Raw genomic sequence first — 21,739 nt, 5'->3', positions numbered from 1 at the left:
TTGTTGATCTGTAATTTCCATTCACACACTCATAAAGGGACCACTTTCTTTATTTTGCATTGCAAACCACATGTAGTGTCATTTTTTTTAAAGTGAACCCATTTGCCCCAAAGCGTGGGGGTAACAGGGCCACTGCCATATTTATGGATATTGCACCTATAATATTGGTGCTGTTGGCATCTTGCGGTACTTATTCTTGAAGTTAAAATTAATTTAGCAGTTTCAAGTTTTCTGCTTTTTATTTTTTCTGCAAGACATCTGTTTTTAATAATCGAAGTTGGCAAAAAAAAATTGGGGGGGGGGGGGGGGGTGCAAGTAGCTGGCCTTGCCTAGGGCGCAAAATAGTCTGGCGCCGGCCCTGCTTGTAGTAATAATCTGTACACTATTAAAGTAGCTGGATTTCTCTGTCCATCCGCCATTTTGTCACGCTCTTTTCGCTGGCACGTCATTCTGGCATTATGTGTAGCACTAGGCTAGGCCTATAAAGCGGTGTATTATTTTTGATGATCATGATGATGATAAGTGCATATTGCAATTGTTACATATTTATGTGAATGTATGTGGATTACCATTCAGGTCTTTGCTTATCCGTGTGTAGTATATTAAGGGTTGTTGTGATTGGAGGGTCAGGAGCCCTTCTGAACAAGTGGCCGGAAACGGAAGTGACCGGAAACGGAAGAGAAAAAAGACACGAGGAAAAAAGGACGGGTATTCTTCTTCCTCGCCCCGCACCGACGAAAGGTGGGATTGATTGAGCCGTGTGGAAAAGCGGCGTTCCGAAGCCCGCCTGGCGAGAGGAATCCCCGGGACGTGTACCTGCCCGGTGGAGACGTCAAGTTGACGTGGGGCCGTGCATCGACCCCGCGTCTGGCACCGTTCCCAACACCGTCTAAAAAGACGCGTACGGGTCGCCCGTTGGGGCCTAACACGCCTGGCAAGCGGCGTGGGGCTTTTGGCTTGCTTTCCCGTCCCCGCGTCGCGTGGCCGCGAGGGGCGGTAGCCGGGGTGCCGGGTACGATACCTGCCCGGTGGAAACACGTCCACCCGGGGTTCGTTCAACCGCCCGAGTGCGGCGACGCCGACTATCATCTTGGTCAGGAGGGGCCCAGAGACATTGTGCGGGACCGAGACCAAAAGAGTGTCGTGAGTACTCACCGGGACACACGTATATAAGATGGCCATCTTACTCATAGGGAATTGATTGTGGCTGGGGAATTGTTGATGGTAGTGTATTGTTGATTGCTCGGGGAAAATCTCCGTGGTTGTGTCATTGAAATATTGTTGATGGTTGTGTATTGTTGATTGCTCGGGGAAAATCTCCGTGGTTGTGTCATTGAAATTGTATGGTATCATTACCATTGGAAATATATCCTTGAACATCAGTTGTCTCCTGGGTGAAATTCATATGGATTGCGTGGCGAAAGCGCATATATAATACAGCTTGCTGGCGGAGTTCCTCTCACGGTCCGGGGGTCACCGAGACCAGGTATTCACCGAGGGGACCACGTAACAGAATTGGGGGCTCGTCCGGGATTTAAAATTGTATAAAATAATAAAATAATAATTTTTTTATTAATTAAAATTTATTAATTAATTATTAATTGGTAAATTTTTTTGAGAAATTGGGGTAAAGTCTTGGGTGAAGGTTAACAGGTGTTAACGATAGGCACCATGGCGTTTGTGGCACAGAACTTTGGGGTAACCCCGAGTGAGGCACAGTTCCGAGCGTTGCTAAAGTCGGACCTCTTGAAATTGGCCAAACATTTTAACTTGGAGGTCCGAACTAATTTGAGGAAGGCAGAGTTGCAGGCCACGGTGATACAATCTATGGTGGGATTAGGAACATGGGACGAGTTAGCCTGGGAGTGGCTACCCGAAGAACCAGAAGACGTTGAGCTCCGGAAACTGGAGTTGCAATTACGGAGCCAGGAACGGATTAAAGAAGAAGAAAGGAAAGCAGAAAAGGAAAGAGCAGAAGAAGAAAGGAAAGCAGAAGAGAGGAGGGAAGAGAAACAAGCGGAGGAAAGGAGAGTGGAACGAGAACTCCAGGAAAGGTTAAAAGAAGAAGAAAGGAAAGCAGAAGCGAGGAGAGAAGAGAAACAAGCAGAGGAAAGGAGAGTGGAACGAGAACTCCAGGAAAGGTTAGAAGACAAAAAAGCAGAGGAAAGGAGAGTGGAACGAGAACTCCAGGAAAGGTTGGAAGAGAAAACAGCACAAGAAAGAACCGAGGAAAGGAGAGTGGAAAGAGAACTCCAGGAAAGAAGAGAAAAGGAACAAGCAGAGGAAAGGAGAGCTGCAAGGGACCTCGAAGCAGAGGAGAGAAAAGCGGAAAGGGAATTAAAGGAACGTGACATGGAGCTTCAGCAAGAAATCAAATTCAAGGAGCTGGAGTTAATGAGAGAACGGGGAGAGGCACCACCCTTGCTGACGGGGTCGACACCTAACCAGAAAACCTGGGATGTGGGCAGACATGTGAGGCTGGTTCCACCGTTCAGTGAAAAGGAAGTCGCGAAATTTTTCCCACACTTTGAGAAAGTGGCTCGACAATTAAACTGGCCGGAGGAGGCCTGGACCATACTCGTGCAAAGTGTGCTGGTGGGGAAAGCTCAGGAAATTTATTCGGCGCTACCAATGGACCAATGTGCAGATTATGAGGTACTGAAGACGCACATCCTCAAAGCGTATGAGTTGGTTCCGGAAGCTTACAGGCAAAAATTCAGGAATGCCAGGAAGAGGGAGAGTGAGACCCATGTGGAGTTTGCCAGAGTGAAAGAAAACATGTTTGATCGGTGGTGTGAGTCAAAAGGAGTCGGGAAAGACTTCGAGACATTGCGGGATTTGATCCTGGTGGAGGAATTCCAGCAGTGTGTCCACGAGGACATCAAAGTGTACCTGCAGGAAAAGAAGGTACCAAAGTTGTGGGACGCAGCCACCATGGCAGATGATTATGCCTTAACCCACCGAATAGGGGTCCACGAACCTAACTCCTCGCCTAGATCTCCGCAGGGGAGGTGGGGAACAGCAGGTGCGGAGAACGACCATACATGGCGGCGGCCTCGAGATGATTATGGGGACAACTATGATACCCCACCTGTTCGAAATCAGAGGGATGCGGGCCCAAGACAAACTTATAGTTCGGGGGGCCCGAGGCAGACCACGAGTTTTTCCTCCGGGCCTACTTGCGCTTTTTGCAAGAAACCTGGACACTTGATGTCCAGTTGTTACCGCATGAAAAGCGAAGACCCAGAGCGGAGTCCGACTACTACGACTCCAAACGCAATGGCCATTGTGAGAAATCGCCATCAAAAGGGTTACCAACCATTTATTTCAGAGGGGTTTGTGTCACGGGATGGAGCCTCGACTAACCGGAAACCGGTTAGGATATTGAGGGACACAGGGGCACATCAATCTTTAATGCTGGAAGGCATTTTGCCATGGTCCGAGGAGACGGCAACGGGGGATAGTGTTCGTTTACAGGGGATCGGGGGCGGTGTTAGTGCTCCCCTTCATGTCATCCATTTGGAGTCCGATTTGGTGTCAGGACCGGTCACCGTCGGTTTACAAGCCACGCTTCCTGTAGAGGGTGTATCTGTGGTTATCGGGAATGATTTGGCCGGGGGTCAAGTTTATGGTAACCTGAGGGTTGGTAAAGAGCCCAGCAGGGAAAATAACGCCACACCAGCTCGGGATGGCGACAAAAGTGCCAAGTTATTTGTAGGGGGACTGAACTTCAAAACAGAGGAAGAAGTTCTGACCTCTGTCTTCAACAGATATGGGCCGCTGGTGGAAGTGCGATTGGTAAGAGACTGGGAAACGCAACAGTCAAGAGGGTTCGGCTTTGTCACGTTTGCCAGCACAAAAGACGCCAGAGAGGCAGAGAAGAATTGGAATGGCAGGGATTTGGAGGGTCGGACCATAACAGTAGGGAAGGCATTTCGTAGACGTCGAGAGGTCTACAGGAGAGGACAACTGGGCGGTAGTGTTGGTGGTGGCCGCAATCAATATTATTATGGAGGCTCCCTGAGTTACGGCCGCTCCCGAAGGAAGGATTGGCAAAGTAGTGGCCGAGAAGGAGACCGCTATTCATGGGACTACAGGGACAAGTGGTCCCACCCTAATTATTAGGGAAGTTCTGAGAAGTTGAAGCACTGAATGCGGCGGAGCCGCCGAGCCAAGATTCCTACACGGATTAACCGTGAACGCCGTTCCTAAAGGCGTCCATGTAGTGAACTTTCATGCACGGACTAACCGTGAACTCCACGTTCCTCAAGGCGCCCATGTAGAGAACTTTCCTGCACAGACTAACCGTGAACTCCACGTTCCTAAAGGCATCCATGTAGTGAATACTCGGCTTGGCCTCCCAGAAAAAGTGCTATCGAGTGGCTTAACTTTGGATCTGTGATCAACCCCTTAACCTTCATTCACAAGAAACTGGCGGTCAAAGTCAGAGGGTCATGAGATGGAGTTTGATTTGGCAGGGACAATGTCGTTGCTGGTGCTTAGTCCAGAGTGAGGAATCTGGAGGGGTTGTGGTGAAATTTTGGTTGCTTTATTTTTAAGTGATAACTGTGGCCGGTGGCAACTGATAATGTGGGGGGGTTGAGTTATCTGGTTTGTTTCTCCAAATTGGCCGGCAAAGAAAGTTTTCGCTGGGTTCAAACTTTCTTTCTTGAAGGGGGGGAGTGTTACATATTTATGTGAATGTATGTGGATTACCATTCAGGTCTTTGCTTATCCGTGTGTAGTATATTAAGGGTTGTTGTGATTGGAGGGTCAGGAGCCCTTCTGAACAAGTGGCCGGAAACGGAAGTGACCGGAAACGGAAGAGAAAAAAGACACGAGGAAAAAAGGACGGGTATTCTTCTTCCTCGCCCCGCACCGACGAAAGGTGGGATTGATTGAGCCGTGTGGAAAAGCGGCGTTCCGAAGCCCGCCTGGCGAGAGGAATCCCCGGGATGTGTACCTGCCCGGTGGAGACGTCAAGTTGACGTGGGGCCGTGCATCGACCCCGCGTCTGGCACCGTTCCCAACATCGTCTAAAAAGACGCGTACGGGTCGCCCGTTGGGGCCTAACACGCCTGGCAAGCGGCGTGGGGCTTTTGGCTTGCTTTCCCGTCCCCGCGTCGCGTGGCCGCGAGGGGCGGTAGCCGGGGTGCCGGGTACGATACCTGCCCGGTGGAAACACGTCCACCCGGGGTTCGTTCAACCGCCCGAGTGCGGCGACGCCGACTATCATCTTGGTCAGGAGGGGCCCAGAGACATTGTGCGGGACCGAGACCAAAAGAGTGTCGTGAGTACTCACCGGGACACACGTATATAAGATGGCCATCTTACTCATAGGGAATTGATTGTGGCTGGGGAATTGTTGATGGTAGTGTATTGTTGATTGCTCGGGGAAAATCTCCGTGGTTGTGTCATTGAAATATTGTTGATGGTTGTGTATTGTTGATTGCTCGGGGAAAATCTCCGTGGTTGTGTCATTGAAATTGTATGGTATCATTACCATTGGAAATATATCCTTGAACATCAGTTGTCTCCTGGGTGAAATTCATATGGATTGCGTGGCGAAAGCGCATATATAATACAGCTTGCTGGCGGAGTTCCTCTCATGGTCCGGGGGTCACCGAGACCAGGTATTCACCGAGGGGACCACGTAACACAATATAAAAAAAAATGATGACATAACATTTCATCCCTGAAAACATATTACCATTTCATAATGTATTTATTTATTTGCAAATAATTGTGCGTATTACTAAAATGCTGGGTTGTTAGCAATAAACAAACTGTTTCTGGAATAAAAAATATATACAATATGTAACGTATACAATAAGTTATGTTGTTTAACGAAGCGATGGGTTCAATGCTCGTAACCACTAAAGGACTGTGCTGTGCCTTCCTTGTGGTGCAGACCCCTGAGACGGATGGCAACTGGCATGTTTTTGGCTGTCATCGCGTTCATCTTGGCTTCACTGGTTCAGCGCAGTATTGATGTAAGTGCCCTTTCAACCATAATGTATTGAAATCAAATAAAAGATCAAATACAGCATTGGAGCCATCAGGAGGAACTTGAATATGATTCGTCATTCAGCTGCTACTCCTCTACCTCATTCTCTTTGAGGCACAGCCAAATGAGCCTCACAAAAATAATTTGCAAGAGTTCACCTATCCATAGATGTATAGAGAAAGAAAGAGAGAAAAAAAAAGGAAAGAAAGAAACCAAGAGTAAAACACAAAGCAAAAACACATAATAAATGTTTGTAAAAATAGTGTTCGAAAGGTTTAGGAATAAAACGATGCGCTACCTCAAAACTAACCTGTCTATTTCTGCTGCTCTGCTTAAAGACAAGGTCAATGCTATGAAATCGGTCTCATCATTGCAAAGATGTGAATTTGGCCAGAATGTCTTTCATAACTCACTCGCTCTTTGCGAAAGACACCACGGGATCGTTAACATTCATGGTATCGGATGGGTTCCCACCTTAAGATCCATCTGAGGGACGGCACACATCATTTTGAAATGTCTGGCCTGCAACCACCAACTTGACAGCTTATAGTCTAGTTGACTGGAACCTAGATTTAACAGCTCTCAAAGGTAACTGCACTACCTCTGTACCATCCTGCCAGATAACACCAACCTCTATTGTTATTAATTAAAAGTAGATGTGATTACCTGAAAGTAGTTGAAAGACATGACATGCTTTTGTTATCTTCACTTCCCAATCGGCCCGTTACTGGATTTTGTCGTAGGTTGTGCGGTCATTCTTGTTTAACTTGGTTAAACCTAATGGTTAGGGCAGCGGGCTTGGGATCCTAAGGTCCTGAGTTTGAATCCCGTTGAAATAACGCCAGGTGGGGTTGACTCAGCCTGTCATACCTTCTGAGGTTCGGAAAAATGAGGACCAGATAACTGGTTATAGAGAGGCATCGCATCAGTGGCAGACGCGCCCACAGAAAAATGATGCAACCAGCAGCCGGATGGCTGCACTCGATCCACCACCCATCTATAATAATAAAAGGGTGTGTGTGTGTGTGTGTGTGTGTGTGTGTGTGTGTGTGTGTGTGTGTGTGTGTGTGTGTATTAGTCTCCTCCAACTCAAAAAACATGAAACCTATCAGCCCCACACTTTGCATGCATACTCTTTTGAAACTCCAAAGGATGGCATGGATGAAAACTGTGTCTTTGGGTGTTAAAACCCCCCCAAAAAATAAAAAATGCTTATTAGCAAAAACCCCAAAAAAGCCTTACCATAATGGTGGTCCACCATCTTGGTCAGCCCACTGGCACATCGCAGGATTCTTAAGCCGCCAGTTTGTTTTGGCCTATTCAAACGAGCCTTGGCTTGGAGACACTATCTACTCTCACGGACTGAGCAGAGCATATAATCGAAATGTGGATTCAGATTTCATGATCGGATCCAGTACACATTATAAGTATGACATAAAAAGTGAAATCTGAAACCCCCACCCCCTATCCCCTCACCTTTCTATCATTTTATTTTCCTAAAAAAAGACTTGTCCATGATTTTGTATCTTCACTTCTTGATAATTGATCATTCTACCTTTTCTGGACTTCCAGATAAAGAAATAAGGGAATTAGAAAGAATTCAGAATGCTGCTGCTCACTTGGATCTCTCATTAAAAAGTGTACCCATGTTACTCTCATGTTAAAATCTCTCCATTGGCTCCAAATACAACAACACATTGACTGATGTTGACGCGTTGTTCACTGTTCCAACTGAAGTTTGGATATAGAAGTTAAATATCTCGCAGTATCCCTCAAAAGGTAGGCCATTAAATGTGCTGATACCTTGGCTAAATTCCCACATTATGTGTCATTAAAATAAGTGTGTGTGGTTTAAAAAAGGAGATTGGATGTTACGTGATGCATTAAAATCGTTCTACAAACGAGTTACTGACAGTAGCTCAAGAAAATCCAGCATATTTTTAGTTCACCTGGAACAAAGTTCAGGGGAGCTTATGTGACGGCGCGTCGTCCGTCCGTCAGTCCGTAAAAACTTGAAACTTCTTTTCCGAAACCACTGATGGGATTGCGACCAAACTTGGCACCAATGATATTTGTTGTGATGTGACTAAAGTTCGTTCACGGCATTAAAAAAAATTGGGATCTAAGGGGGTTTACCGGGGTCAAAGTGGATCCACGTTTGACCCCCCAAAATAGGAATTTGCTTTTTCCTCTGAAACTACACACACTATTTCGATGAAACATTATCACAACCTTCATCACCCGTGATGTACCGAAGTTTGTTCACGGCATGAAAAAAATCTGCCCCTTTGGGGATCTATGGGGGCGGATGGGGCGGGTTGCCCCCCAAAATAGGTATTTGCTTTCTTCTCAGAAACTACACATACAATTCTGATGAAACTTAACTATAACCTTAATCACCTGTGTTGTACCAAGGTTTGTTCCTGGCATTTAAAAAATCGGGGTCTGAGGCGGTATATGGGGGGGGGGGGGGGGGGGTTGTCCCCCAAAATATGTATTTGCTTTTTTCTCAGAACCTACACACACAATGTCGATGAAACTTCACCACAACCTTCATCACCCGTGTGATGTACCAAAGTTTGTTCATGGCATAAAAAAAATAGAGTCCCGATGGGGTATACCGGGGGATTGCCCCTCAAAATAGGTATTTTTTTGTTTGTTTGTTTAAAGTGTTATGATTATGTTAGTATGATTCTACATGCTGGCCTGTCTTCTAGCAAGCATTGAAATTGGGTTAATATACCTTTAGTCAGTGCAGTATACTGTTTGTTCTACCAGGTGAGCGCCAGGGGTATTGCCCCTATGTTTTATTTTACTTTTCAATCCATCTAGGATGTTCTATATAATTAACAAGAAAAAAATTATCATAAGTGTTTCATTAATCCAGGAAAGATGCACATTTTCACCATGTCTACTTCAGTCCATGGAAGCTTTTCTGTGCTTGTGTATGAGTGTTCATTGCTTTGTGTACAACTTTCTTAGGATATTGCTTTTTTACCTGCGACATTCGCAGATCCACAAGAGCTTTGCATTGCTGTGGCTATTGTTGTTGGGGATCTTGTTGTCGGTCGATTTTCTTTTAATTGTGCACCCATTGGTTGGGGAGCTGCCAGACCACACCCACATCTGTCGCTTGACTCCACCCACCAGAGAACCGTGACAAAATAATATGGCCACCATCTTGTTTCCTGGTGGGCCTACCATTATGCCTATACGCCTCTGCTGATTATACACTGCCTGGGTTTGTTGCATCAGATTTCCATTGGCTTTGTTTGGGTGGCGTTTTGTTGACGATGAAGGACTTTAGCGTGGAATGAAAAGACATCCTAGGCGTTCGGAATCCGAGTCAATACTTTATTCCAACTGCGACCAAGCAAATTTGCTCGTCTCACTCCTGGTGGCACCCGGTTCCGGAAAACCCTCGATCCACCCGAGCTCAAGCATATTTAGATATTTTAACATGAAAGGAAAAATGATGCCACTACAGGACCCCAAAAAAATCTAATCATATTTCAAATAATAGTAAGTTTTAGTCAAGCCCATCAGAACTCGTGGCACTTCAGAACTCATGGCATGTCAGAACTCATGGTACATCAGAACGCAAGTGTCGAGCTAATTTTTCAATAGCGCATTAAATTTGTGTTTCCCAATCAAACTGTTCATTTTTAAAGACAGCTTTAAATGCTCATTTCCCAATTACTGGATTTGTCACAGGTTTTGACCCCAGTGCAGTCATTCATGTTTTCTTATTGGTGCCTAATTTGAGGGTCAAACTACGACTTGCAATCTTGATGTTTCCTTTTTTTCTCTTTTTATGCCTCCGCTCCCAAAGGTGGCCGGAGGCATTATGTTTTCAGGTTGTCCCAGTATGGGCTAAACCTCGTTTTTCTCAGCAACCATTTATCCGATTGTGACAAAACTTTCAAGGTAGAAGTGACACCCATGCAGAATGTTTTTCTGATAATTGTGACGTCATAGGTCACGTGGTATGGCATCCATCTTGGATTAAACGCAAATAATTAAAAAATTCTTTCTCAGAAACCGCTGAATGGAAAAATTTGAAACTTGGCACATTTTCAAGGACTCCCAATGGGGAACAAAAGCATGATAATGATGACATCATAGGTGAAGTGGTATACCAGCCAAAAATGTTTTAATCAAATTCCTTATCATAAAAATCTGAAATTCCATGCACATGATCTAAGACCCATTTGTATTGAAATATTAAATTTATGACATCATATGTCACGTGGTTTGGCAGCCTTATTGGATTTAACCTACAGCCTTAAAAAAAATCTTCTCCCAAACCACCAAATTGATTGACCCGAAACTTTACATATGTCATTGACTAGGCATGGCGATTAAAAGATGATCACTAAAACCTAATTGGTCACATGGTGTGGCATCCATATTGGATTGAAGGGAAATGTTAAATAAAATATATCTCTGAAATTGCTTACCCTATCGATGCGAAATTTTTCAAATATCATCTAACACCACTGTTGCATATAGTTTGAAAATGATGATGTCATAGGTCACGTGGTTGGGCAGCCAATTTGGATAGAAAAACGAACCTTATCCAATCAACACTAAACTTCACAAGCTTTATCCCCTACCCATACATATGCAGAGTGTACATTTTTAAAGGTCATACGTCACATGGTGTGGCAGCCATATTACCTTGAAAGCCGATATTTTAAAAAAATCCCTTCTCTGAAACTGCTTCACCAACCGATGTGAAACCTGCCATGGCTGGTAAAAATGTGATACTTGAAAACAGCTGAAGGGATTTAAATCAAACTTGTTATTTTTCGGACAGTGAATGATGGCATCTACCCGTTGTGGGACTATGGGCATATGTAGGCATATTGGCGATACCGTCGCATTTTTTTTTTTTTTTTTTTTCACAGAATACTCTACCAGATTTTCCTGTGGGCAACGAGATGCGTTTGCGGTTCCTGAATCTGAACAAGGAGCCCGTGTTCATCACAGCTCCAAATCAGTCCACACTCTTATCAGGGATAGAGGTGAGTTATGGCTTCTTTGTCATAGCAGAAGTGCACTTCAGCATGAGATGACACATTGTCAGATTTCCTGCATGACATCAGTGATCAGCATGACACATTGTCAGATTTCCTGATCCAGGATAGGAGTTAGCAAGTTTTTTCTGAGCAATCTTTTCTTTTTTTTCATCTACTTCCTGAAGTGCCAATCAAATTATTGTTTCATCCAAATCATTAAATGATCAAATTACCTGGTGCTTTTGGAATATCCTTTAAGATGCAATATCATAGAAATAGGTACAACCAGTCATGCTGTGGTTTTGTAGTCGTACACAGCAATTGATTCAATAATTTTATCGACTCATTATCTGCATCATGTGTGAACATGTTCCAGTTAAATTGGTGCAGAATTTATAAGTACATATCAAATTCATCAATAATTTTCAAGTGCATGTATCTTCTCAACTTAATGCTCAGAGTGTTGTGAAGTGGCTCTGTTGTACCATTTGTACAAGGTAATGGAGATATACTTACCAGGTGCTTTGGGAGTGATTATTCTGTAATGACCAAAAGGAAATGTTAAGCTGTGCCTGATTCTGGAGCAATTATATATATATATGCCGAGAAGCTCAACTTTGCACACAGGAAAGCTGGTTCTTCACAAATGTCAACTCCTTTGAGGAAATCAAAACTGAGCATTGCAGTTTGCAGTGATACAAGCTTACAAAAGTAAAGAATATTTATATTGCTGTTGCCAGCAGGTCCCAGAATGATGGAGCATGCATGTGTGCACATGGGTGTGCGACTGTGCGTGCATGCATGTCATTGGTGTTATCTCCAAATGCCCTTTTCAGGAGGTGGAATGGAGTTCTCCCAGGACTCACAGTATCCACGTCCGTTTCAATAAGGGATCATGATTCATGGACCAGTTTGTGAAGTTTTCTTGTTCTCAAAGTTTTGTTCCGAGGGCTCTTTACAGGATAGTCATTGAGCCCCGGATCGCAGCCTCCCACTGTAGTTTGTTTGCAGTAAAATTCCCAGGGATGTTTTTTTCGGATCTCTTCAAGTTTATTTTTGTCACTCCCATTGCTCCAATAATTACTGGTACAATCCCAGCGCTCCAGCTTCCAGGATCTTTTCACTTCATGGATGAGGTCTTTGGATTTGGTCATTTTCTTGATTTTTGCGTTATTTAGGCCAAAATCGCTGGGGAATGACACCTCGATGAGCAATGCCTTATTTTCGTTTTTGTACCTCAGTACTATATCCAGTCCCAATGCTTTGTTTTCTATGTTCACGCTCGATGGGATCATTAGGTCATACGTGAGTATTACTTCCTTGTTTTCAGTGATTGCTTTTGCTTCATGTTTCCATGAGTTTTCTGGAACTGGGATATTAAGATTTTTGCAGATGTGCCTGTGGATTACTCTACAGTCTATGTACTTTATTGTTTCTTTGGGTGTACAGCTGCTCTGAAATGAGTAGCTAACATCCTGATAGGAGGTGGCTCGTGCTTTCTGTGTCTACCTCACAGAACCTACACTTGCCCGATTGACTCAGTCCCGCCATCTTATTAAAGCTATTGGTGTAGTGTCCTTGGTCTTTGGCATTTATTATGATTCGTTCTCCATCCAAGTTGAGTTGACCTCTTTCTCTTAGCTATACCAATGAGCCTTAGTTGTCGATGACCAGTCTATCCAACCTTTTTTTATACCTTCCTGCTTTTTTATCATTTTCCCAGTTTCGGTGTATATCTGTTGAAATTTTATTTTATATTTTTCTTTTGTCTTTTTTGCAATAGTTAGGGCTGTATTCATTGCTGTTTCGTTTTCATGTGTGATATTTCCCATTTGCACCCGTCTTTGGGAAAAAAAATTGCTTGTTGGGTTTGGGATATGTCTCTGGTTTGTTGTCTTTGTATTTGTATACAAATTGCATTCGGTAGTCTGTTGCACTGTTTACATATTCGGCCAATCCTACAGTTGTCATTCTGTGCAGCTGGTTGAGCTCCATCAGGCTGCTACCTCCTCCTCGTCTCAGCAGGTGCAGTCGTGGCTAAAAATATTGGCACCCTTGCACTTTTTTCAAATAATGCACCATTTCTTCCAGAATTGTTGAAATTTTAAAATCTTTTGATATCCACATATGTATTTCTTTGGTTTGCAGTGGAACAAAACAAAAAAGCTGAAGATATCACCAAATCTTAGCTTATTCCACACATAAATCATAAAATGGCCTGGACAATATTGTTGGTACCTTTTAGAAGTTGTTAGAAATAATGAGATTTCAGGCAGGTGATTCTCCTTTACTTTGGAATTTAACTCACCTATGGTGATGTATGAGTTGCAGGTGCCTGCAATATAATAATCACTCATTCAACCAGTTTGAATAGAGAAAAGGAGTCATTCTGCTGTTTTGTGTCACTATGTTTACTGCAATGAGCATGGAGAAAAGAAAGAAAACCAGAGAATTGTTTGAGGAGGTCAGACATAACATTGTTGCCAAGCATGGACAATCTCAAGTCTACAAGTCCATCTCCAGAGACCTTGTTGTTCATGTGTCCACTGTACGCAATGTTATCAGGAAGTTTAATGCCCATGGCATTGCAGCCAGCCTCCCTGGATGTGGCCGCAAGAGAAAACCTGATTGAAGATTGCAGCAAAAGATTGTTCGAATGGTGGAGAAAGCACCTCGATCAACTGCCAAACAGATTCAAGCTGACCTTCAGGGACAAGGTACGACAGTTTCAACTCACACCATCCGTCGCCAACTCGATGAAAGGGGGTTCGATGGAGGACCCCACTGCTGAGAGAGAGACATAAGAAAGCCCAACTGGAGTTGGCCAAAACACACCTGAACAAGCTAAAATCCTTCTGGGAGAATGTCCTGCAGACAGATAAGACCGAATTAAAGCTTTTTGGAAAAGTACATCATCTCTATGTTCACAGAAAACAAAATGAAGCTGTCAAAGAAAAGAACACCTTCCCTACAGTCAAACATGGAGGAGGTTCTGTGATGTTTTGGGTTTGCTGTGCTTCCTCTGGCACTGGGTGCCTTGAATGTTTGCACGGCATCATGAAATCAGGAGATTACCAAGGCTTTTTGGAGCGTAATGTTCAACCCAGTGTCAGAAAGCTGGGTCTTTGTCGAAGGTCATGGGTCTTGCAGCAAGACAATGACCCCAAACACACTTCAAAAAGCATCCAGGAATTGTTCAAAACAAAACGCTGGACTGTTCAGAAGTGGCCAGCAATGAGTCCAGATCTAAATCCCATTGAACAAATGCATGGAGATCTGAAAACAGCAGTTGGGAGAAGGCACCCTTCAAATCTGGGAGAACTGGAGCAGTTTGCACAAGAAGAAAGGGCCAAACTGCCAGGTGAGTGGTGTAGGAAGCTCATTAATGGCTCGAGGAAGCGCTTGACTGCAGTTATTTTGTCCAAAGTCTGTGCAACCAAATATTAAGTCCAGGGTGTCAATAATATTGTCAATGCCATTTCTTTTTATAAAGGATATTTTAAGTTCTGAATGAAACACAAAGATTCTGTAATATTAACAGTGAAGTAAAGAATTGTGGAGACCAAATACTTTTGTCAATTCAAACTTATTTTTGGAGAAAATTGTGAGTTATTTGAAAAAAGTGCAAGGGTGCCAATATTTTTGGCCATGACTATACATTCTCGGGAATGTACAGTCATGGCGATGTTACATTAAAGCATCGTCTGGCTGCACATTCTCGGGATGCATTGATTTTTGTAGAATATTGTTACGTTTGTAGGGGGTAGGCAGGGATTACCTCAGGTAGAATTGCAAAGGTAGTGTTCTCCGACTTTCGTGAAGAAGGAGAAACCACATGTAATAAGTAGGAAATTTGTGTAGACCGTATGTCATGAAAGAGCATATTTTTGTCCCCATGAGAGGTGGGGTTTGTTAATTAGCGAGGGATTATGGGTAATTAATCCCCTGTATGTAGTGGCCTCTGTTATTTTTCCTCCATTCCTTATGACATACCAGCACACACAAATAGTAAGAAACCTACCATTAACCACACTAAATAAAAACCAATCAGAAACAGGGCATTGAGCACTACCGTGGATACCATCGACCTGGTGAGCACACAGGCACAAAATGTCCGTGAAGCCACGCCCTGAAGAGCAGTGATTGGTCCGGGATTTGATTGGCGCAAGGACTGGTAAGATGGAACTCACTGATAGGAGCGGACACAGAGACATTGTGGGATGACGTCAGAGACGCAAGTACAAAACAATTAGAATGGCGGACATTTTCTCTCTCAGGTTGTGGATCTGGTGGTGAACGGTCGTGTCCCGACATCGCTCTTATTCTTTGTTTCTTGAGTCCTGGATTTTGACAACGAACGGTCGAGGCTCTGGACTTCCTTGCATCGTCTGGCTGTGGTGTTGGTGTTGGTGAACAAGATTGTGAGGACATGTGCGTCTGTAAGAGTGATCTGCACGCCAAGGCCTACTGCGCGCCAATGAGCGTGTTTTCGTGCGCAAGAACGTGGAGGCCTCAGACAATCTTTGACGATTCTCCATGGTGGTTTAAGAGCAACTTAGAGCTAAGTGCCACAAATCACACATATTTATTTTCCAGTTATTTTTTCCCTTGTGTTGTAATCAAGTCTGAGGGGGGATGTCCCGTTTAGGAATTATAGTCTTTATTTGGCCATGTTTTATTTTGTTACCGGCATTTTCTTCAATAAAGCCAGTATTTTTGTACAGTTTAATTCCATGTTGTTTGAGTTAATTTATCCAGGTGTGAAGTAGTTGGGTGGAAGCCATCCAGGTAAGTTCATCCTTGTCCTTTCCCTGCGCGTATAACGAAGGTCCGCCATTAAATTGAATGCCTCGGAGTTAAAGCTCGTTTGGTCATCTGTGTCGCCCTGCGGTGTTCACCAGAGGGCAGGCACGCGACAATATCTTATGGATGGTAAGGAGTTTCCTTGTTTTGGTATCTATTTTATTGATTTCTGTTTGTGGCAAGTTTATTATTCTGCAGCTATCTTGGGATACTAGGCCAGGCTTAACTGGGATACTAAGCATCCACAACCCGGCTTTTTTTTCCTTTTTAGCTGCGACGAGCAGCTCTATCAGAGGACCGCGTTGTTGTTCTTGTTGTTGGGGTGCCTTTTTAACTGCGACGAGCAGCTCTATGAGAGGACCGCGTTGTTGTTCTTGGTGTCGGGGTGCCTTTTTGAAAAGCGCATGTGCATACACTCGGACGTGCGTTTGTATGAGGTAAGAACATCGCGGACTAAAATCGCGATTCGTTTGAAGAAACCAGAATAAATTTAGCAACAAAGACAACATGAATGTTTTCATATCAATCTCGTTTCACAGAACTTGACACAAATTAGGTGTAATTATTGAATAGCGCATGTGCATACACTCGGACTTCCCCTACCGACCAAGCCCGTTTCAAATTATCCTTCTGCCACCTAGAATTAACATTAATAAATAAGATTAATGAATTAACATTAACATTAACAGAAATAACATTCATGTCCATACATTATATGTAATCAGTTGATGAAGCAGGTTGCGTCGCAAAACAAAGGACAAGACCAGAACTGAAAGACAAAAAGACGCTGGTGCATGCGTATAATTTAATGACTGGTCGAATTTGGTAGTGCATATTGCAACGGATATCCTCATGATTCTACACGTCGCAGCTGATGACCACACTGTGGTCATTTTTCTCTTGTTTTTTTTTTTATCCAAGATCAAGGCTCGTGAAAGAGCTAACATTAATCACACAAAAAGTCAAACCGACACATAAAACACAAAATAAGGGGAGCGGTAGACAAGATGGGGAGAGAGGGGGAAGGACACAACACAACATTTGAGAGCAGGGACATTGAGAGAACTGTGGGAGGGAGAGGGCTTGGGGGGAGGTGGGAGAGGTATAAAACATATGGACACTGCAAGGTAAGAGTTATGATCCTGGCTTAACAGTTAAGTTGGCTAGCTTAAGATCTTACAGTCTTGAGTTTGATTCCCTGTCATGCCATTGTAATAATACCAGGTGTATAGACTCAGCCTGGCATCCTTCCAAGATTGGCAAAATGAGTACCAGCTTACTGTGGTAACAGCAGCACTGGATCAGTGGCACTGCTGTGCTTCCAGAAAATTATGCAACCGCCAGGCACAGACTGCACACGAAACAACAACAACTGTAATACTGGTATTGAGTTGGTTTCTGACTTTGATTTTGTTCCTTGGAGAAAGGTATGTTTTCATGATCAGCTTCGTTCTACGCAGGTATTCTTTGGTAATTGTATGGCGCATTGCTTTGTGACCTATTCAGTGGCCCTCTTCGACTCCAAGGTATTTGTATGATGCTCCGTTGCCGAGCTCCTGTATTTTTTTGTCAATTTTATGTTGTCTGTTTTTGTTGGTCTACCTTGTATGAATGTGCACTTGGCACACTTAGTCACGTGAAAAAGTAAGTACACCCCATGTATAGTTTTGACTTTTTCAACATATTTCAACATGCAGCTATTTGATCTTCATTTCAACAATATTTTCAACAATGATAGATAAAGGTGATATAATATAACAAATATCATGAAACATTTACATTTTGTATTCCATTGTATAATTTAAAAAAACATAAATGCAAATTTTGCATGTGGAAAAAGTAAGTACACCCCTACATTTATCACTACTTCAAATACCTAAAATTAGAATCAGGTGCACCAGCTCAGGTGCAAATGATTAGAACATCGTTAGAGGGGATCTTGGAGGAACCTGTCTTATTTAAACCTCAGACATTTAGTTTGGTTTGCTCTTTGTTGTTGAAGTGTTCGGCGTCACCATGCCTAGATCAAAAGAGCTCTCTGAGGCCTTCAGAAAGAAGGTTATAGATGCCTACGAGTCTGGGAAGGGATTTAAAAGGATCTCCAAACAATTTGAAATCAATCATTCGACTGTCCAGAAGATCATCTACAAGTGGAGAAGATTCCAAACAACTGCCAACTTGTTCAGGCCAGGCCGCCCCAGCAAGTTCAGTCCGAGAGCAGACCGAAAGATGCTGAAAGAAGTCTCGAGGAACCCCAGAATGTCATCGCGGGACCTACAGGTAGCTCTTTCCACTGTTGATGTCAAAGTGCACGAGTCTACCATTAGAAAGAGGCTACACAAATTTGATCTACATGGGAGGTGTGCCAGGAGGAAACCTTTGTTGTCCAGAAAGAACATCAGGGCAAGACTAAAGTTTGCCAATGAACACCTAGGCAAAGACCAGCACTTCTGGAACAATGTGCTCTGGACAGATGAGTCAAAGGTAGAGAGAGCTATTTGGCCACAGTACCAGAAGACATGTTTGGTGAAAACCAAAGACAGCATTTGACCACAAGACCCTGATACCAACTGTAAAGCATGGTGGTGGAAATATTATGGTTTGGGGCAGCTTTGCTGCATCAGGGCCTTCGGCAGCTCACCATCATATAATCCACTGTGAATTCTTCATTGTACCAGAGGGTGCTTGAGGATAATGTGAGGCCATCTGTCGGAAAGTTGAAGCTCAACCGAAGGTGGACCTTGCAACCAGGGCCGGCGCTACCATTAGGAGGAGCCGCCTGGGGCGCAGACATCGGAGGGGCGCATTACTGAACCTTAAAGGGTCACAGTTTTATACAAATTATTTTATACAGTGTTCAGTGGCAAGTGGTGAACGTAGTTTCTCAAAGCCCAAACTTATAAAAACTTACATATGCTCTACAATGTTGGAAAAGAGACTAGTTGGCTTGGCAACTATATCAATTGAACATGCCCAGGCATCAGCACTTGATCTGGTTGAATTGTGACAAAATTTGCAAAGGAAAAGTCACGCAAAGTGAGATTTTGATGTTTCTGAAATTGAAACTTTTATGAGACGTTTTTAACTCTGTTTGTCTGTTTTTTTGTTTGTTTCTCTGTCTGACTGTAAGCGAAATATTGTGGTAACATGAGGGGTTGGTTACGCCAAGTATCCTTAAATGGTATATACGTTTACTTAAAGGTGTGTGAAGTAAAAGGTTTGAATGTTGTGTTGCCAATGGCTGAGGTATGCATTATACCGAGTGCCCTTTAGTTCAAAATGATTTGTGTGCCAAAATATTTTCTTTTGTATTTTTCGAAAGATAATTATCAAAGATTGATTATTAAAAATTTTGATTTTGCATATCTAAAACTTATTACTCAAACCAAAAACTGTTTTGTTTATCTGTAATTTATATTCACACACTCATAAAGGGACCACTTTCTTTATTTTGCATTGCAAACCACATGTGGTGTCATCTTTTTTTAAGTGAAAGCCCATTTTAAGTGAAAAGCCAAACCCTAACAGGGCCACTGCCATATTAATGGATATTGTGCCTTTAATATTGATGCTGTTGGCATCTTACGGTACTTATTCTTGATATTTAATTTTTTTTTAGCAGTTTCAAGTTTTCTGCTTTTTATTTTTTCTACAAAACATCTGTTTTTAATAATCGAAGTTGGCAAAAAAATTTTTGGGGGTGGGGGATGCATGTAGCTGGCCTTGCCTAGGGCGCAAAATACTCTGGCGCTGGCCCTGCTTGCAACATGACAATGACCCTAAACATACCAGTAAATCCACCAAGGAATGGCTGAAAAGAAAGAAATGGAGGGTTCTGGAATGGCCAAGTCAAAGCCCGGATCTAAATCCCATCGAGATGTTGTGGGGGGATTTGAAACGAGCTGTGCGTGCAAGAAACCCCTCAAACATCGCACAGCTGAAAGAATTCTGCATGGAGGAGTGGGCAAAAATTTCTCCCAGTCGATGTCAGAGACTTGTAGATAGTTATAAGAAACGCCTACTTGAGGTTGTTTCTGCCAAAGGGGGCAATACCACCTATTAGAGCCAAGGGTGTACTTACTTTTTCCACATGCGAAATTTGCATTTATGTTCATTTAAATTATACAATGGACTACAAAATGTAAATGTTTCATGATATTTGTTATATTATATCACCTTTATCTATCAATATTGTTGAAATGAAGATCAAATAGCTGTATGTTGAAATATGTTGAAAAAGTCAAAACTTTACATGGGGTGTACTTACTTTTTCACGTGACTGTACTTATTCTGATTATATGGTGACACGGCTGCAAGATGGGTCGATACTTGGCAACTTTCATTCAGCCCAACCAAATGTAAGGTTATGCACATTGGCAAAAGAAACCGGAATGTAAAGTACCACATCAAGGGAGAAGAACTAAAAGTTACACAGGAGGAGAAGGACCTTGGTGTTGTTATAGACAATGAACGAACTTTCCACAGGCATGTAGCTGTGTGTCAACAAGGCCAATCAGATGTTGGGTTTTATCAAGAGGACTTCTTCCAACTTCACCATGGAAACTTTCCCACTCCTCTTCAACTCTACTGCCCGTCCTCTCCTAGAATATGGAAATGAAATTTGGAATCCAAGATTTAAAGCAGACGCAGATAAGACAGAGATGGTGCAATGTAGAGAGACAAAGCTCATACCAGAACTTAGTCAACTCGCACATCAGGAAAGATCCAGGAGAACTGGACATGTTGTCCCTTTACTCCAGGCGACAACGCGGAGACCTGATTGAAGTCTGCAAGATCATCAATGGCTTAGTTAGTAGCCACGGATCCCGAGCACGTCTTTGTTCCAGCGATATATCAAGCAACTAGAGGCCATATACTCTGAAGTTGTTTAAGGAGAGGAGTTATACGGCTCCACAAAATAACTATTTCAGCTAAAGAGTAATTGAGAAATGGAATGGCATTCCTCAGTTCATGGTAACTGCACCATCACTTCAATTATATTTAAGATAAATTATTTAAGATTATTTAATTATTTTTTATTTTATTTTATTATTGCTTTATCTTATTATTATTATTTTCTATTATTTAATTAAATTTTATTATTCAATTATTTAAGATAAATTATTTAAGATTATTTAATTATTTTTTTATTTATTTTATTATTGCTTTATCTTATTATTATTATTTTCTATTATTTAATTAAATTTGATTATTCAATTATTTAAGACAGTTTATTTTAGCTCTTACATGAGCCTCGACCTAGTATGCAAAAGAGCAGGTTGGACAAACTGTTCCTCCTCTCATCAAATTTTACCCTGACTACACAACAACCTCACAATAAATTATATTCAAATATTTTAAGTAGTTGTGACATACCAATCCTATTGATGGAGCAATCGGAAGCTTAAACAGAATAAACTTTTACTTCCATATAATGATGATGATTATGATGATGAATGTAGTACTTTGAAGGATTGCTATTATGGCGTGATTATTATTTAATGTGTGTAATTTTATTTCAGGTTAGCAATTATGGCACGCATCAGTCCCAAGATGGAAAAGTATTTACCATGAAGCTGAATGAAACTGCGAATTGCTCCGCAACTGCTTATCATGAAAAGTCCTTCACTCTGCTAATCACAGAAAACTTAACCTGCAATCAGGTTTGTGTTGTGTCCTTGTGTCTGAGATTATTTTAATTATTTTTTGGATATTACGAGTAATTTTTGTTTTGCTCATGGTACTTCATTTTAAAAACGTTTTAATTTTTTTTTGCTCATGGCACACAAAAATTTTGTTTTGTGTGTGTTTGTTATATGTGTGCATGCAGTGATGCACAGAGCTGCCTGTAAAACACCACGATGACTGTAACTGAGCCGAGATTAAAACGCAGGCAAGATGACGAAGA

The 21,739-nt window shown here is 42.6% G+C and overlaps 1 protein-coding gene across 12 annotated transcripts in view; it reads left to right on the top strand.

Moving 5' to 3' along the window:
* The window catches only part of LOC137417105 (solute carrier family 15 member 2), a 450,049-nt gene that overhangs the window by 256,619 nt on the left and 171,691 nt on the right, over positions 1–21,739 (top strand). For all 12 annotated transcript variants that reach the window (XM_078785954.1, XM_078785950.1, XM_078785959.1 and 9 more), the window contains 3 exons: positions 5,912–5,993; positions 10,918–11,034; positions 21,354–21,494. In XM_078785954.1, the coding sequence (XP_078642080.1) occupies positions 5,912–5,993; positions 10,918–11,034; positions 21,354–21,494 (340 nt within the window). The remainder of the gene's footprint in view (positions 1–5,911; positions 5,994–10,917; positions 11,035–21,353; positions 21,495–21,739) is intronic.

Source organism: Myxine glutinosa, chromosome 10 (genome assembly GCF_964187855.1).
Source record: "Myxine glutinosa chromosome 10, kmMyxGlut1.1, whole genome shotgun sequence".
Taxonomy (NCBI): Eukaryota; Metazoa; Chordata; class Myxini; order Myxiniformes; family Myxinidae; genus Myxine; species Myxine glutinosa.
The sequence above is the reverse complement of the archived record's forward strand: the minus strand, read 5'-3'. Positions and strand labels throughout refer to the sequence as shown.